Below are 20,119 nucleotides of genomic sequence, written 5' to 3' on the forward strand. Positions count from 1 at the left end.
TAGGAGTTAGGGGTAGGAGTTGGGTTAGGAGTTGAGTTGGGAGTTAGGGGTAGGAGTTGGGTTAGGAGTTGGGTTGGGAGTTAGGGGTAGGAGTTGGGTTAGGAGTTGGGTTAGGAGTTGGGTTGGGAGTTGGGTTGGGAGTTGGGTTGGGAGTTGGGTTAGGAGTTGGGTTAGGAGTTGGGTTGGGAGTTAGGGTTAGGAGTTGGGTTAGGAGTTGGGTTAGGAGTTGGGTTAGGAGTTGGGTTAGGAGTTGGGTTGGGAGTTGGGGATAGGAGTTGGGTTAGGAGTTGGGTTAGGAGTTGCGTTAGGAGTTGGGTTGGGAGTTGGGTTGGGAGTTAGGGTTAGGAGTTGGGTTAGGAGTTGGGTTAGGAGTTGGGTTGGGAGTTGGGGATAGGAGTTGGATTAGGAGTTGGGTTAGGAGTTGGGTTAGGAGTTGGGTTCGGAGTTGGGTTGGGAGGTTAGGAGTTGGGTTAGGAGTTGGGTTGGGAGTTAGGGTTAGGAGTTAGGGTTAGGAGTTGGGTTAGGAGTTGGGTTGGGAGTTGGGTTGGGAGTTGGGTTGGGAGTTAGGGGTAGGAGTTGGGTTAGGAGTTGGGTTAGGAGTTGGGTTGGGAGTTAGGGATAGGAGTTGGGTTAGGAGTTGGGTTAGGAGTTGGGTTGGGAGTTGGGTTGGGAGTTGGGTTAGGAGTTGGGTTAGGAGTTGGGTTAGGAGTTAGGGGTAGGTGTTGGGTTAGGAGTTGGGTTGGGAGTTGGGTTGGGAGTTAGGGGTAGGTGTTGGGTTAGGAGTTGGGTTAGGAGTTGGTTTGGGAGTTGGGTTAGGAGTAGGAGTTGCGTTGGGAGTTGGGTTGGGAGTTAGGGGTAGGAGTTGGGTTAGGAGTAGGAGTTGAGTTGGGAGTTGGGTTGGGAGTTGGGTTGGGAGTTAGGGGTAGGTGTTGGGTTAGGAGTTAGGGTTAGGAGTTGGGTTGGGAGTTAGGGGTAGGTGTTGGGTTAGGAGTTGGGTTAGGAGTTGGGTTGGGAGTTGGGTTAGGAGTTAGGGGTAGGAGTTGGGTTAGGAGTTGGGTTAGGAGTTAGGGGTAGGAGTTGGGTTGGGAGTTAGGGGTAGGAGTTGGGTTAGGAGTTGAGTTGGGAGTTAGGGGTAGGAGTTGGGTTAGGAGTTGGGTTGGGAGTTGGGTTGGGAGTTGGGTTGGGAGTTGGGTTGGGAGTTAGGGATAGGAGTTGGGTTGGGAGTTGGGTTAGGAGTTGGGTTAGGAGTTGGGTTAGGAGTTGGGTTAGGAGTTGGGTTAGGAGTTGGGTTAGGAGTTGGGTTGGGAGTTAGGGTTAGGAGTTGGGTTAGGAGTTGGGTTAGGAGTTGGAGTTGCGTTGGGAGTTGGGTTGGGAGTTAGGGTTAGGAGTTGGGTTAGGAGTTGGGTTAGGAGTAGGAGTTGGGTTGGGAGTTAGGGGTAGGAGTTGGTTTAGGTTTAGGGTTTTAGTGTGTGTGAACGAGTGAGAAAAATAAAACATATCTGATTATAGGAAGGACAACACCACAAGACACATTACTACAGTATATACTTTATTACTACAGTATATACATTATTACTACAGTATATACTTTATTACTACAGTATATACTTTATTACTACAGTATATACATTATCACTACATTATATACTTTATTACTACAGTATATACTTTATTACTATAGTACATATATTATTACTACAGTAGATACTTTATTACTACAGTAGATACTTTATTACTACAGTAGATACTTTATTACTACAGTATATACTTTATTACTACAGTATATACTTTAACACTACAGTATATACTTTATTACTGCCGTACATACTTTATTACTACAGTACATACTTTATTACTACAGTATATACTTTATTACTACAGTATATACTTTATTACTGCAGTACATACTTTATTACTACAGTATATACTTTATTACTACAGTATATACATTATTACTACAGTATATACTTTATTACTACAGTATATACTTTATTACTACAGTATATACTTTATTACTACAGTATATACATTATCACTACATTATATACTTTATTACTTCAGTACATATATTATTACTACAGTAGATACTTTATTACTACAGTATATACTTTATTACTACAGTATATACTTTATTACTACAGTACATACTTTATTACTACAGTACATACATTATTACTACAGTACATACATTATTACTACAGTATATACTTTATTACTACAGTACATACTTTATTACTACAGTACATACTTTATTACTACAGTATATACATTCTTACTACAGTATATACTTTATTACTACAGTACATACTTTATTACTACTATATATACATTATTACTACAGTACATACTTTATTACTACAGTACATACTTTATTACTACAGTACATACATTTTTACTACAGTACATACATTATTACTACAGTATATACTTTATTACTACAGTACATACTTTATTACTACAGTACATACTTTATTACTACAGTATATACATTATTACTACAGTATATACATTATTACTACAGTATATACTTTATTACTACAGTACATACTTTATTACTACTATATATACATTATTACTACAGTACATACTTTATTACTACAGTACATACTTTATTACTACAGTATATACAATATTACTACAGTACATACTTTATTACTACTGTATATACTTTAGTACTACAGAATATACTTTATTACCACAGTACATACTTTATTACTACAGTATATACTTTATTACTACAGTATATACTTTAGTACTACAGTATATACTTTATTACTACAGTATATACATTATTACTACAGTACATACTTTATTACTACAGTATATACTTTATTACTACAGTATATACTTTATTACTACAGTATATACTTTATTACTACAGTACATACATTATTACTACAGTATGTACTTTATTACTACAGTACATACATTATTACTACAGTATATACTTTATTACTACAGTACATACTTTATTACTACAGTACATACATTATTACTACAGTACATACATTACTACAGTATATACTTTATTACTACAGCACATACTTTATTACTACAGTATATACATTATTACTACAGTACATACTTTATTACTACAGTATATACTTTATTGCTACAGTATATACTTTATTACTACAGTATATACTTTATTACTACAGTACATACTTTATTACTACAGTATATACTTTATTACTACAGTATATACTTTATTACTACAGTACATACTTTATTACTACAGTATATACTTTATTACTACAGTATATACTTTATTACTACAGTATATACTTTATTACTACAGTACATACATTATTACTACAGTATGTACTTTATTACTACAGTACATACATTATTACTACAGTATATACTTTATTACTACAGTACATACTTTATTACTACAGTACATACATTATTACTACAGTACATACATTACTACAGTATATACTTTATTACTACAGTACATACTTTATTACTACAGTATATACATTAGTACTACAGTACATACTTTATTACTACAGTATATACTTTATTGCTACAGTATATACTTTATTACTACAGTATATACTTTATTACTACAGTAGATACTTTATTACTACAGTATATACTTTATTACTACAGTATATACTTTATTACTACAGTACATACTTTATTACTACAGTATATACTTTATTACTACAGTATATATTTATTACTACAGTATATACTTTATTACTGCAGTACATACTTTATTGCTACAGTACATACATTATTACTACAGTATGTACTTTATTACTACAGTACATACATTATTACTACAGTATATACTTTATTACTACAGTACATACTTTATTACTACAGTACATACATTATTACTACAGTACATACATTACTACAGTACATACTTTATTACTATAGTATATACATTATTACTACAGTACATACTTTATTACTACAGTATATACTTTATTGCTACAGTATATACTTTATTACTACAGTATCTACTTTATTACTACAGTATATACTTTATTACTACAGTATATACTTTATTACTACAGTATATACATTATCACTACATTATATACTTTATTACTTCAGTACATATATTATTACTACAGTAGATACTTTATTACTACAGTATATACTTTATTACTACAGTACATACTTTATTACTACAGTACATACATTATTACTACAGTACATACATTATTACTACAGTATATACTTTATTACTACAGTACATACTTTATTACTACAGTACATACTTTATTACTACAGTATATACATTCTTACTACAGTATATACTTTATTACTACAGTACATACTTTATTACTACTATATATACAGTATTACTACAGTACATACTTTATTACTACAGTACATACTTTATTACTACAGTACATACATTATTACTACAGTACATACTTTATTACTACAGTATATACTTTATTACTACAGTACATACTTTATTACTACAGTACATACTTTATTACTACAGTATATACATTATTACTACAGTATATACTTTATTACTACAGTACATACTTTATTACTACTATATATACATTATTACTACAGTACATACTTTATTACTACAGTATATACAATATTAATACAGTACATACTTTATTACTACTGTATATACTTTAGTACTACAGAATATACTTTATTACCACAGTACATACTTTATTACTACAGTATATACTTTATTACTACAGTATATACTTTATTACTACAGTATATACATTATTACTACAGTACATACTTTATTACTACAGTATATACTTTATTACTACAGTATATACTTTATTACTACAGTATATACTTTATTACTGCAGTACATACTTTATTACTACAGTACATACATTATTACTACAGTATGTACTTTATTACTACAGTACATACATTATTACTACAGTATACTTTATTACTACAGTACATACTTTATTACTACAGTACATACATTATTACTACAGTACATACATTACTACAGTATATACTTTATTACTGCAGTACATACTTTATTACTACAGTATATACATTATTACTACAGTACATACTTTATTACTACAGTATATACTTTATTGCTACAGTATATACTTTATTACTACAGTATATACTTTATTACTACAGTATATACTTTATTGCTACAGTATATACTTTATTACTACAGTACATACTTTATTACTACAGTATATACTTTATTACTACAGTACATACATTATTACTACAGTACATACTTTATTACTACAGTACATATTTTATTACTACAGTATATACTTTATTACTACAGTATATACATTATTACTACAGTACATACTTTATTACTACAGTACATACTTTATTACTACAGTATATACTTTATTACTACAGTATATACTTTATTACTACAGTACATACATTATTACTACAGTATATACTTTATTACTACAGCATATACTTTATTACTACAGTACATACTTTATTACTACAGTATATACATTATTACTACAGTACATACTTTATTACTACAGTATATACTTTATTGCTACAGTATATACTTTATTACTACAGTATATATTTTATTACTACAGTATATACTTTATTGCTACAGTATATACTTTATTACTACAGTATATACTTTATTACTACAGTATATACTTTATTACTGCAGTACATACTTTATTACTACAGTACATACATTATTACTACAGTATGTACTTTATTACTACAGTACATACATTATTACTACAGTATATACTTTTTTACTACAGTACATACTTTATTACTACAGTACATACATTACTACAGTATATACTTTATTACTACAGTACATACTTTATTACTACAGTATATACATTATTACTACAGTACATACTTTATTACTACAGTATATACTTTATTGCTACAGTATATACTTTATTACTACAGTATATACTTTATTACTACAGTAGATACTTTATTACTACAGTATATACTTTATTACTACAGTATATACTTTAACACTACAGTATATACTTTATTACTGCAGTACATACTTTATTACTACAGTACATACTTTATTACTACAGTATATACTTTATTACTACAGTATATACTTTATTACTGCAGTACATACTTTATTACTACAGTACATACATTATTACTACAGTATATACTTTATTTCTGCAGTATATACTTTATTACTACAGTATATACTTTATTACTACAGTATATACATTATTACTACAGTATATACTTTATTACTACAGTATATACTTTATTACTACAGTATATACATTATCACTACATTATATACTTTATTACTTCAGTACATATATTATTACTACAGTAGATACTTTATTACTACAGTATATACTTTATTACTACAGTATATACTTTATTACTACAGTACATACTTTATTACTACAGTACATACATTATTACTACAGTACATACATTATTACTACAGTATATACTTTATTACTACAGTACATACTTTATTACTACAGTACATACTTTATTACTACAGTATATACATTCTTACTACAGTATATACTTTATTACTACAGTACATACTTTATTACTACTATATATACATTATTACTACAGTACATACTTTATTACTACAGTATATACAATATTACTACAGTACATACTTTATTACTACAGTATATACTTTATTACTACAGTATATACTTTATTACTACAGTATATACTTTATTACTGCAGTACATACTTTATTACTACAGTACATACATTATTACTACAGTATACTTTATTACTACAGTACATACATTATTACTACAGTACATACATTACTACAGTATATACTTTATTACTACAGTACATACTTTATTACTACAGTATATACATTATTACTACAGTACATACTTTATTACTACAGTATATACTTTATTGCTACAGTATATACTTTATTACTACAGTATATACTTTATTGCTACAGTATATACTTTATTACTACAGTACATACTTTATTACTACAGTATATACTTTATTACTACAGTACATACATTATTACTACAGTACATACTTTATTACTACAGTACATATTTTATTACTACAGTATATACTTTATTACTACAGTATATACATTATTACTACAGTACATACTTTATTACTACAGTACATACTTTTTACTACAGTATATACTTTATTACTACAGTACATACATTATTACTACAGTACATACATTATTACTACAGTACATACTTTATTACTACAGTACATACTTTATTACTACAGTATATACTTTATTACTACAGTATATACTTTATTACTACAGTACATACATTATTACTACAGTATATACTTTATTACTACAGTATATACTTTATTACTACAGTATATACATTATTCCAGGCCAATTCTAAAGTATTACAGAAAGGGATACATATGGAACAGAATTTGTTTCTACAATACATGTACATATTATCTCTGAAAAGATTTAGAGATCATCGTTACTGAACATAGAAATTTATTTTTGACGTTTGCATTTAGACAATACCTAAATACCAATCCTTTAAACGTGAGTGATTAGTACTACACAAACAGTCAACAGTTAACTAATAGTCTAACAAAACTAGCTAAGCATAAAAAAAAAATCACACTTATGTGACAAATGCATCATTTATTCGACCACCAAACTTTAACAAGATAAGTCACTGTAGTGGATCACCAACGTTGTTGTAGTGTTGTCAAACACGTGACAGAAATCATTCCGGAAGAATCACGTACTTGTCTGTTCTATTCTAGAACTTCTAGAATCCTCAGTTAAGTTCATCACAATGACCGTCTAGACACCTCGGTTACCTTGAAACCCTAACCTAATTGACATTCTCATTAGCTTATACGTACATGTGTATATAGGTAGACAGATGGACAGAGATTGATAATAACAAATCATTTAGGTTTTTTTTTCTCGCTCGTGAAATTAGATTCAGTATCAGTTGAAAGAAGACTCACTAGAAGAAGAAAAAAATCACTCTTTGGAATCTGTCACATCACAACAATTCTTGACTGTAAAACCATAGCTGGTTGTTTTTTCATAAGGAGAAATTCTACCTGTACACCAACTAAAGCCAACATACTGTAACTCACATTTACCACGGATTCAAATCGAACCCCGGTTGTAACCTCTAACCTTACCTCTCTAACCGTCATGACATGCTCTTCTCACCAGATAAAACAGGTCCTAACCACCATCTTGTTTCAGCAGCACAGCAGGTCTACAACAGGGCAGGAAGGGATATCTGTAGACTGCCTTTCAGACAGGGAGACAATGGCTGGCTCTTAAAATGAACCCTATTCCCTATATATAGTAGTGCACTGTGTAGGGAATAGGGTGCCATTCAGGATGCAGATACATCAAACAAGCCCTTATTGATCCAAAGTGCCTTTTGTTCTTCTTGTAAGTCGAAAAGGTTACAACTACATCAAATCAGTTAAAAATCCTAACAGAGACAACTTGTAACGGAATCGGTCTGTTTCTCTGTGAAGACGTCCACGTCATTTAGTGATAAAAACAAACATATCAATCCAAAAAAAAAAAACTAAAGTAAAAAACCAAGAATCTGTTTGATCTATTATACATCATGTAATAACCTAAGAAACATAGAAGAGTATTAAAAGATCAGAACAAAGCAACCGTGAATCAGGTGTGAATCAGACCGTGAATCAGGCTTGAATCAGACCGTGAATCAGGCTTGAATCAGACCGTGAATCAGACCGTGAATCAGACCGTGAATCAGACCGTGAATCAGACCGTGAATCGGACCATGAATCAGGCGTGAATCAGACCGTGAAAATAAAGAAGATTTAAAAGGTCATAATAACACGTTTTTATAAAACCTTTAACAATAGAAACTTTTGATTATTAAACATTTGGGTAAGTAGAGGGAAGTGTGGTTTGTTCGTCAATAATACCATTTCTACGATACATCATTATTGCTTGAAGTCACAATACACAATACACTACAATACACTACAATACACTACAATACACTACAATACAGAAAACTTGGCGTTCCTTTGTTTTTTCCCTGTTCTTCTCTCAAAACAATACAACTGAAGGCACTTGATTTGACAATGAAAGGTTTAACGTCTAGACATGCTGGCACAGCCAAGCAGCAGTATGGTATAGTATACAAGGTACCCAGCCCCAGGCTCCAGCCCATCCCCCATCACCACCACACAGTCCGAACTGGGACTCCATCTTGTATAACCTAGGCTGTCTCCCAAATGGCACCCTATTCCCTATATAGTACACTCATTTTGACCAGTGGCCACAGAGCTCTGGTCAAAAATAGTGCACTATTTAGGGAATAAGTGCCATTTGGAATGTTGCCCTAGCCTAACTTAACCTAGCCTAACTTAACCTAGCCTAACTCAACCTAGCCTAACTCAACCTAGCCAAACTTAACCTAGCCTAACTTAACCGAATTTAATCTAAATGAACCGAGCCTAATTTAACCTCATCTAATTTAACCTAATTTAACTTAACCTAATTTAACCTAACCTTCCAAATCAGTAGTTCTTCCCCAAACTTCCGATACATCATTTTTGGTTTTCCCAGGCTCATCATTAAAAACAACATCTTAAAACTATAAAAATGTAAAAGACATAAGAATAAATGAATTAAAAAAGGCCAGGAAGCAGGAAGCAGGAGTGTATGATGTTCACACATTTTCCAAAGACACTTTTAATGAGATGGCGGGAAGCAGGAGTCGTTCCAGACAACTAAGAAGGTTGAGCTGCTGCTTCTCACTGTGTTGTGGACTAGAGAGTCTCTCCAGGGTTGTGTTGTGGACTAGAGAGTCTCTCCAGAGTCGTGTTGTGGACTAGAGAGTCTCTCCAGGGTTTCGTTGTGGACGAGACAGCCCCTCCAGGGTTGTGTTGTGGACTAGACAGTCTCTCCAGGGTTGTGTTGTGGACTAGACAGTCTCTCCAGAGTTGTGTTGTGGACTAGACAGTCTCTCCAGAGTTGTGTTGTGGACTAGACAGTCTCTCCAGAGTTGTGTTGTGGACTAGACAGTCTCTCCAGAGTTGTGTTGTGGACTAGACAGTCTCTCCAGGGTTGTGTTGTGGACTAGACAGTCTCTCCAGGGTTGTGTTGTGGACTAGACAGTCTCTCCAGAGTTGTGTTGTGGACTAGACAGTCTCTCCAGAGTTGTGTTGTGGACTAGACAGTCTCTCCAGGGTTGTGTTGTGGACTAGACAGTCTCTCCAGAGTTGTGTTGTGGACTAGACAGTCTCTCCAGGGTTGTGTTGTGGACTAGAGAGTCTCTCCAGAGTTGTGTTGTGGACTAGACAGTCTCTCCAGAGTTGTGTTGTGGACTAGACAGTCTCTCCAGAGTTGTGTTGTGGACAAGACAGCCCCTCCAGGGTTGTGTTGTGGACTAGACAGTCTCTTCAGGGTTGTGTTGTGGACTAGACAGTCTCTCCAGAGTTGTGTTGTGGACTAGACAGTCTCTCCAGAGTTGTGTTGTGGACTAGACAGTCTCTCCAGAGTTGTGTTGTGGACTAGACAGTCTCTCCAGGGTTGTGTTGTGGACTAGACAGTCTCTCCAGAGTTGTGTTGTGGACTAGACAGTCTCTCCAGGGTTGTGTTGTGGACTAGACAGTCTCTCCAGGGTTGTGTTGTGGACTAGACAGTCTCTCCAGAGTTGTGTTGTGGACTAGACAGTCTCTCCAGAGTTGTGTTGTGGACTAGACAGTCTCTCCAGAGTTGTGTTGTGGACTAGACAGTCTCTCCAGAGTTGTGTTGTGGACTAGACAGTCTAGACAGTCTCTCCAGAGTTGTGTTGTGGACGAGACAGTCTCTCCAGAGTTGTGTTGTGGACTAGACAGTCTAGACAGTCTCTCCAGAGTTGTGTTGTGGACTAGACAGTCTCTCCAGAGTTGTGTTGTGGACTAGACAGCCCCTCCAGAGTTGTGTTGTGGACTAGACAGTCTCTCCAGGGTTGTGTTGTGGACTAGACAGTCTCTCCAGAGTTGTGTTGTGGACTAGACAGTCTCTCCAGAGTTGTGTTGTGGACTAGACAGTCTCTCCAGGGTTGTGTTGTGGACTAGACAGTCTCTCCAGGGTTGTGTTGTGGACTAGACAGTCTCTCCAGGGTTGTGTTGTGGACTAGACAGTCTCTCCAGGGTTGTGTTGTGGACTAGACAGTCTCTCCAGGGTTGTGTTGTGGACTAGACAGTCTCTCCAGAGTTGTGTTGTGGACTAGACAGTCTCTCCAGAGTTGTGTTGTGGACTAGACAGTCTCTCCAGAGTTGTGTTGTGGACTAGAGAATCTCTCCAGAGTTGTGTTGTGGACTAGACAGTCTCTCCAGAGTTGTGTTGTGGACTAGACAGTCTCTCCAGGGTTGTGTTGTGGACTACACAGTCTCTCCAGGGTTGTGTTGTGGACTAGACAGTCTCTCCAGGGTTGTGTTGTGGACTAGACAGTCTCTCCAGGGTTGTGTTGTGGACTAGACAGTCTCTCCAGGGTTGTGTTGTGGACTAGACAGTCTCTCCAGAGTTGTGTTGTGGACTAGACAGTCTCTCCAGAGTTGTGTTGTGGACTAGACAGTCTCTCCAGAGTTGTGTTGTGGACTAGAGAATCTCTCCAGAGTTGTGTTGTGGACTAGACAGTCTCTCCAGAGTTGTGTTGTGGACTAGACAGTCTCTCCAGAGTTGTATTGTGGACTAGACAGTCTCTCCAGAGTTGTGTTGTGGACTAGACAGTCTCTCCAGGGTTGTGTTGTGGACTAGACAGTCTCTCCAGAGTTGTGTTGTGGACTAGACAGTCTCTCCAGAGTTGTGTTGTGGACTAGACAGTCTCTCCAGAGTTGTGTTGTGGACTAGACAGTCTCTCCAGGGTTGTGTTGTTGACTAGACAGTCTCTCCAGGGTTGTGTTGTGGAGTAGACAGTCTCTCCAGGGTTGTGTTGTGGACTAGACAGTCTCTCCAGGGTTGTGTTGCTGACTAGACAGTCTCTCCAGAGTTGTGTTGCGGACTAGACAGTCTCTCCAGGGTTGTGTTGTGGACTAGACAGTCTCTCCAGAGTTGTGTTGTGGACTAGACAGTCTGTCCAGAGTTGTGTTGTGGACTAGACAGTCTCTCCAAGGTTGTGTTGTGGATTAGACAGTCTCTCTAGAGTTGTGTTGTGGACTAGACAGTCTCTCCAGAGTTGTGTTGTGGACTAGACAGTCTCTCCAGGGTTGTGTTGTTGACTAGACAGTCTCTCCAGGGTTGTGTTGTGGAGTAGACAGTCTCTCCAGGGTTGTGTTGTGGACTAGACAGTCTCTCCAGGGTTGTGTTGCTGACTAGACAGTCTCTCCAGAGTTGTGTTGCGGACTAGACAGTCTCTCCAGGGTTGTGTTGTGGACTAGACAGTCTCTCCAGAGTTGTGTTGTGGACTAGACAGTCTGTCCAGAGTTGTGTTGTGGACTAGACAGTCTCTCTAGAGTTGTGTTGTGGACTAGACAGTCTCTCCAGGGTTGTGTTGTTGACTAGACAGTCTCTCCAGGGTTGTGTTGTGGACTAGACAGTCTTTCCAGGGTTGTGTTGTGGACTAGACAGTCTCTCCAGAGTTGTGTTGTTGACTAGACAGTCTCTCCAGAGTTGTGTTGTGGAGTAGACAGTCTCTCCAGGGTTGTGTTGCGGACTAGACAGTCTCTCCAGGGTTGTGTTGCGGACTAGACAGTCTCTCCAGGGTTGTGTTGTGAACTAGACAGTCTAGACAGTCTCTCCAGGGTTGTGTTGTGGACGAGACAGTCTCTCCAGAGTTGTGTTGTGGACTAGACAGTCTCTCCAGAGTTGTGTTGTGGACTAGACAGTCTCTCCAGAGTTGTGTTGTGGACTAGACAGTCTCTCCAGGGTTGTGTTGTGGATTAGACAGTCTCTCTAGAGTTGTGTTGTGGACTAGACAGTCTCTCCAGGGTTGTGTTGTTGACTAGACAGTCTCTCCAGGGTTGTGTTGTGGACTAGACAGTCTTTCCAGGGTTGTGTTGTGGACTAGACAGTCTCTCCAGGGTTGTGTTGCTGACTAGACAGTCTCTCCAGAGTTGTGTTGTGGACTAGACAGTCTCTCCAGGGTTGTGTTGTGGACTAGACAGTCTAGACAGTCTCTCCAGAGTTGTGTTGTGGACTAGACAGCCTCTCCAGGGTTGTGTTGTGGACGAGACAGTCTCTCCAGAGTTGTGTCGTGGACTAGACAGCCCCTCCAGGGTTGTGTTGTGGACTAGACAGTCTCTCCAGGGTTGTGTTGCTGACTAGACAGTCTCTCCAGGGTTGTGTTGTGGACGAGACAGTCTCTCCAGAATTGTGTTGTGGACTAGACAGTCTCTCCAGGGTTGTGTTGCTGACTAGACAGCCCCTCCAGAGTTGTGTTGTGGACTAGACAGTCTCCCCAGAGTTGTGTTGTGGACTAGACAGCCCCTCCAGAGTTGTGTTGTGGACTAGACAGCCCCTCCAGGGTTGTGTTGTGGACTAGACAGTCTCTCCAGGGTTGTGTTGTGGACTAGACAGTCTCTCCAGAGTTGTGTTGTGGACTAGACAGTCTCTCCAGAGTTGTGTTGTGGACTAGACAGTCTCTCCAGGGTTGTGTTGTGGACTAGACAGTCTCTCCAGAGTTGTGTTGTGGACTAGACAGTCTCTCCAGGGTTGTGTTGCTGACTAGACAGTCTCTCCAGGGTTGTGTTGTGGACGAGACAGTCTCTCCAGAATTGTGTTGTGGACTAGACAGTCTCTCCAGGGTTGTGTTGCTGACTAGACAGCCCCTCCAGAGTTGTGTTGTGGACTAGACAGTCTCCCCAGAGTTGTGTTGTGGACTAGACAGCCCCTCCAGAGTTGTGTTGTGGACTAGACAGCCCCTCCAGGGTTGTGTTGTGGACTAGACAGTCTCTCCAGGGTTGTGTTGTGGACTAGACAGTCTCTCCAGAGTTGTGTTGTGGAATAGACAGTCTCTCCAGAGTTGTGTTGTGGACTAGACAGTCTCTTCAGGGTGGTGTTGTGGACTAGACAGACTAGACAGTCTCTCCAGAGGTGTGTTGTGGACTAGACAGTCTAGACAGTCTCTCCAGGGTTTCGTTGTGGACGAGACAGTCTCTCCAGAGGTGTGTTGTGGACTAGACAGTCTCTCCAGAGTTGTGTTGTGGACTAGACAGTCTCTCCAGGGTTGTGTTATGGACAAGACAGTCTAGACAGTCTCTCCAGAGTTGTGTTGTGGACTAGACAGTCTGGACAGTCTCTCCAGGGTTGTGTTGTGGACTAGACAGTCTAGACAGTCTCTCCAGAGTTGTGTTGTGGACTAGGCAGTCTGGACAGTCTCTCCAGAGGTGTGTTGTGGACTAGACAGTCTAGACAGTCTCTCCAGGGTTGTGTTGTGGACTAGACAGTCTCTCCAGAGTTGTGTTGTGGACTAGACAGTCTCTCCAGAGTTGTGTTGTGGACTAGACAGTCTCTCCAGGGTTGTGTTGTGGACTAGACAGTCTCTCCAGAGTTGTGTTGTGGACTAGACAGTCTCTCCAGAGTTGTGTTGTGGACTAGACAGTCTCTCCAGGGTTGTGTTGTTGACTAGACAGTCTCTCCAGGGTTGTGTTGTGGACTAGACAGTCTCTCCAGGGTTGTGTTGCTGACTAGACAGTCTCTCCAGAGTTGTGTTGTGGACTAGACAGTCTCTCCAGGGTTGTGTTGTGGACTAGACAGTCTAGACAGTCTCTCCAGAGTTGTGTTGTGGACTAGAGAGTCTCTCCAGAGTTGTGTTGTGGACTAGACAGTCTCTCCAGAGTTGTGTTGTGGACTAGACAGTCTCTCCAGAGTTGTGTTGTGGACAAGACAGCCCCTCCAGGGTTGTGTTGTGGACTAGACAGTCTCTCCAGAGTTGTGTTGTTGACTAGACAGTCTCTCCAGAGTTGTGTTGTGGAGTAGACAGTCTCTCCAGGGTTGTGTTGCGGACTAGACAGTCTCTCCAGGGTTGTGTTGCGGACTAGACAGTCTCTCCAGGGTTGTGTTGCGGACTAGACAGTCTCTCCAGGGTTGTGTTGTGGACGAGACAGTCTCTCCAGAGTTGTGTTGTGGACTAGACAGTCTCTCCAGAGTTGTGTTGTGGACTAGACAGTCTCTCCAGAGTTGTGTTGTGGACTAGACAGTCTCTCCAGGGTTGTGTTGTGGATTAGACAGTCTCTCTAGAGTTGTGTTGTGGACTAGACAGTCTCTCCAGGGTTGTGTTGTTGACTAGACAGTCTCTCCAGGGTTGTGTTGTGGACTAGACAGTCTTTCCAGGGTTGTGTTGTGGACTAGACAGTCTCTCCAGGGTTGTGTTGCTGACTAGACAGTCTCTCCAGAGTTGTGTTGTGGACTAGACAGTCTCTCCAGGGTTGTGTTGTGGACTAGACAGTCTAGACAGTCTCTCCAGAGTTGTGTTGTGGACTAGACAGCCTCTCCAGGGTTGTGTTGTGGACGAGACAGTCTCTCCAGAGTTGTGTCGTGGACTAGACAGCCCCTCCAGGGTTGTGTTGTGGACTAGACAGTCTCTCCAGGGTTGTGTTGCTGACTAGACAGTCTCTCCAGGGTTGTGTTGTGGACGAGACAGTCTCTCCAGAATTGTGTTGTGGACTAGACAGTCTCTCCAGGGTTGTGTTGCTGACTAGACAGCCCCTCCAGAGTTGTGTTGTGGACTAGACAGTCTCCCCAGAGTTGTGTTGTGGACTAGACAGCCCCTCCAGAGTTGTGTTGTGGACTAGACAGCCCCTCCAGGGTTGTGTTGTGGACTAGACAGTCTCTCCAGGGTTGTGTTGTGGACTAGACAGTCTCTCCAGAGTTGTGTTGTGGACTAGACAGTCTCTCCAGAGTTGTGTTGTGGACTAGACAGTCTCTCCAGGGTTGTGTTGTGGACTAGACAGTCTCTCCAGAGTTGTGTTGTGGACTAGACAGTCTCTCCAGGGTTGTGTTGCTGACTAGACAGTCTCTCCAGGGTTGTGTTGTGGACGAGACAGTCTCTCCAGAATTGTGTTGTGGACTAGACAGTCTCTCCAGGGTTGTGTTGCTGACTAGACAGCCCCTCCAGAGTTGTGTTGTGGACTAGACAGTCTCCCCAGAGTTGTGTTGTGGACTAGACAGCCCCTCCAGAGTTGTGTTGTGGACTAGACAGCCCCTCCAGGGTTGTGTTGTGGACTAGACAGTCTCTCCAGGGTTGTGTTGTGGACTAGACAGTCTCTCCAGAGTTGTGTTGTGGACTAGACAGTCTCTCCAGAGTTGTGTTGTGGACTAGACAGTCTCTTCAGGGTGGTGTTGTGGACTAGACAGACTAGACAGTCTCTCCAGAGGTGTGTTGTGGACTAGACAGTCTAGACAGTCTCTCCAGGGTTTCGTTGTGGACGAGACAGTCTCTCCAGAGGTGTGTTGTGGACTAGACAGTCTCTCCAGAGTTGTGTTGTGGACTAGACAGTCTCTCCAGGGTTGTGTTATGGACAAGACAGTCTAGACAGTCTCTCCAGAGTTGTGTTGTGGACTAGACAGTCTGGACAGTCTCTCCAGGGTTGTGTTGTGGACTAGACAGTCTAGACAGTCTCTCCAGAGTTGTGTTGTGGACTAGGCAGTCTGGACAGTCTCTCCAGAGGTGTGTTGTGGACTAGACAGTCTAGACAGTCTCTCCAGGGTTGTGTTGTGGACTAGACAGTCTCTCCAGAGTTGTGTTGTGGACTAGACAGTCTCTCCAGAGTTGTGTTGTGGACTAGACAGTCTCTCCAGGGTTGTGTTGTGGACTAGACAGTCTCTCCAGAGTTGTGTTGTGGACTAGACAGTCTCTCCAGAGTTGTGTTGTGGACTAGTCAGTCTCTCCAGGGTTGTGTTGTTGACTAGACAGTCTCTCCAGGGTTGTGTTGTGGACTAGACAGTCTCTCCAGGGTTGTGTTGCTGACTAGACAGTCTCTCCAGAGTTGTGTTGTGGACTAGACAGTCTCTCCAGGGTTGTGTTGTGGACTAGACAGTCTAGACAGTCTCTCCAGAGTTGTGTTGTGGACTAGAGAGTCTCTCCAGAGTTGTGTTGTGGACTAGACAGTCTCTCCAGAGTTGTGTTGTGGACTAGACAGTCTCTCCAGAGTTGTGTTGTGGACAAGACAGCCCCTCCAGGGTTGTGTTGTGGACTAGACAGTCTCTCCAGGGTTGTGTTGTGGACTAGACAGTGTCTCCAGAGTTGTGTTGTGGACTAGACAGTCTCTCCAGAGTTGTGTTGTGGACTAGACAGTCTCTCCAGAGTTGTGTTGTGGACTAGACAGTCTCTCCAGGATTGTGTTGTGGACTAGACAGTCTCTCCAGGGTTGTGTTGTGGACTAGACAGTCTCTCCAGAGTTGTGTTGTGGACTAGACAGTCTCTCCAGGGTTGTGTTGTGGACTAGACAGTCTCTCCAGAGTTGTGGACTAGACAGTCTCTCCAGAGTTGTGTTGTGGACTAGACAGTCTCTCCAGAGTTGTGTTGTGGACTAGACAGTCTCTCCAGAGGTGTGTTGTGGACTAGACAGTCTCTCCAGAGTTGTGTTGTGGACTAGACAGTCTCTCCAGGGTTGTGTTGTGGACTAGACAGTCTCTCAAGGGTTGTGTTGTGGACTAGACAGTCTCTCCAGAGTTGTGTTGTGGACTAGACAGTCTCTCCAGGAGAGGACTGACCAGCTCAGATACAGTATGGGGGTAGTGGGGGTTAGGGGAGAAGGAGAGGACTGTCCAGCTCAGATACAGTATGGGGGTAGTGGGGGTTAGGGGAGAAGGAGAGGACTGACCAGATCAGATACAGTATGGGGGTAGTGGGGGTTAGGGGAGAAGGAGAGGACTGACCAGCTCAGATACAGTATGGGGGTAGTGGGGGTTAGGAGAGAAGGAGAGGACTGACCAGCTCAGATACAGTATGGGGGTAGTGGGGGTTAGGGGAGAAGGAGAGGACTGACCAGCTCAGATACAGTATGGGGGTAGTGGGGGTTAGGGGAGAAGGAGAGGACTGACCAGCTCAGATACAGTATGGGGGTAGTGGGGGTTAGGGGAGAAGGAGAGGACTGTCCAGCTCAGATACAGTATGGGGGTAGTGGGGGTTAGGAGAGAAGGAGAGGACTGTCCAGCTCAGATACAGTATGGGGGTAGTGGGGGTTAGGGGAGAAGGAGAGGACTGACCAGCTCAGATACAGTATGGGGGTAGTGGGGGTTAGGGGAGAAGGAGAGGACTGTCCAGCTCAGATACAGTATGGGGGTAGTGGGGGTTAGGGGAGAAGGAGAGGACCAAGCCCCTTGCCTAGTGCCAGCCGGCCAGCCAGCAGGTAAAGACTCCCTTGATGTGATGGTTGGGTAGACAAATGAGCAGCTCTCCTGCGCCAGGTAAAGAGACCTAGATGAAGGACAAGGCAAGCCGTGTGAAGAGATTTGGGGACCCTTGATTAAATGGTCTGTTCATGGGCCAGCCTTGAAGACACAGACAACTAAAATAAAGACATAGAAACAAGAGAATAGCACTGCCAAAAAAATATGTCAGTATCATTGTGTATGCTGACCGACGACAGACGTCAGACGACAGACGTCACACGTTGGTTGAATGTCTCTGTTGTATCAAATCATGTAGGTTGACTAGGTAGCAGTTCAGAGTGTAGACTTAGTGAGGAGAGGATGTCTCTCTTCCTAGAACCCATCATCCCTTCCCAGGCTCCTCTCATCCCTCTCCTCTCCTCTCCTCTCCTCTCATCCCTCTCCTCTCCTCTCATCCCTCTCCTCTCCTCTCATCCCTCTCCTCTCCTCTCCTCCCTCTCCTCTCATCCCTCTCCTCTCCTCTCCTCTCATCCCTCTCCTCTCCTCTCTCCTATATACCAGTAGGTCAGAATATGCAGTTCCACTGTTCAAGTCCGATGGGGGGTCACAACACCCACCTCAGATGGGACACAGAGAAAACAAAAGTTTGGGAACCCCCACTGTATACCGTATAAGGGTCCAGCGTGTTCTATAACCATGTTATAACCTTGTTATAACCATGTGAGGAAGCTCTCCTTGTCGATCTTTGTGGCGGCCAGGACTGACTCCATATCGTTCAGGATGTCGGAGCTCAGGGCTTCCTGGAGACTAGGCATAAGCTCCTCCCCCTCCATGGCCATGTTGTCACTCTCCAGCGTGCCCAGGTCCACGTCCGTCCCCGGGATGGTGTCCAGGTAGTCAGGGAAACGGCTGGGCTGCGTCCCCATGGAGACCGGCAGGGCGTCCCCTAATGATGCCAAACGACAACATGGATGCGTTATGACGTGGTTAGAATGTATTACGTTATCAGCTTGTAGGTCCTATTAATAATGAATTTATGCCCCAATAACTTCCAATATTGACCTCGACTAAATAGGTCTTTGTAACTCAACCTCGCTTGACAAAATATAACTGTTGTCTAGACTCGGCGAGAAGCGTTAAAGAGGAGATTGAGTCATCAGACTTTCCCCCTAAAGGGTCCTGGTCAGTAGTGGACTTGGTAGAACAAGGTGCTGTCTAGTCTCACCAGTGTCCATCTCGTCCACACTGTTGAGGAAGTCGTCGGGGGTACGGGGGACACTGTAGCTGCTCATACTCAGACCGCTGTCCGTGCTCTCATCCCGAGAGTGGTAGGTCCCACTGTGGACACAAGACAGGACACAGTCAATCTTTATGGCTCCACAATGTTATCTGGAGACATGGATGAAACCTATTTCTCTATTCAGTGTGATTGAAATTTAAAGCTAATGTAGCGAAGACCGCATTCACGGTAAACACTGAGTATGTTGGCTCAGTCAGAGCGTAACCTTCCCCTGTCCATTCAGACCTAAACCTTCTCCTGTCCACTCAGACCTAAACCTTCTCCTGTTCACTCAGACCTAAACCTTCTCCTGTCCACTCAGACCTAAACCTTCTCCTGTCCACTCAGACCTAAACCTTCTCCTGTCCACTCAGACCTAAACCTTCTCCTGTTCACTCAGACCTAAACCTTCTCCTGTCCACTCAGACCTAAACCTTCTCCTGTTCACTCAGACCTAAACCTTCTCCTGTCCACTCAGACCTAAACCTTCTCCTGTTCACTCAGACCTAAACCTTCTCCTGTTCACTCAGACCTAAACCTTCTCCTGTCCACTCAGACCTAAACCTTCTCCTGTTCATTCAGACCTAAACCTTCTCCTGTTCACTCAGACCTAAACCTTC

At 41.1% G+C, this 20,119-nt stretch overlaps 1 protein-coding gene across 2 annotated transcripts in view; it reads right to left on the minus strand.

Annotated features, from left to right (window-relative positions):
- Positions 1-7,204: 7,204 nt before the first annotated feature.
- The window catches only part of LOC135553258 (transcriptional coactivator YAP1), a 121,965-nt gene continuing 109,050 nt past the window's right edge, over positions 7,205-20,119 (minus strand). The window contains exons 7-9 of one of the 2 annotated variants that reach the window (XR_010457571.1): positions 19,446-19,558; positions 8,693-19,166; positions 7,205-8,633 (exon numbers count right to left, since the gene is read on the minus strand). Coding sequence is in view for 1 of the 2 variants with exons in the window: in XM_064985432.1 (XP_064841504.1) it covers positions 18,931-19,166; positions 19,446-19,558 (349 nt within the window). In the remaining variant the exon portion in view is untranslated. Of the gene's footprint in view, positions 19,167-19,445; positions 19,559-20,119 lie in introns of both variants that reach the window. The other variant, XM_064985432.1, reaches the window with a different exon arrangement.

The sequence above is a fragment of the Oncorhynchus masou genome, chromosome 13 (genome assembly GCF_036934945.1).
Source record: "Oncorhynchus masou masou isolate Uvic2021 chromosome 13, UVic_Omas_1.1, whole genome shotgun sequence".
Lineage (NCBI taxonomy): Eukaryota > Metazoa > Chordata > Actinopteri > Salmoniformes > Salmonidae > Oncorhynchus > Oncorhynchus masou.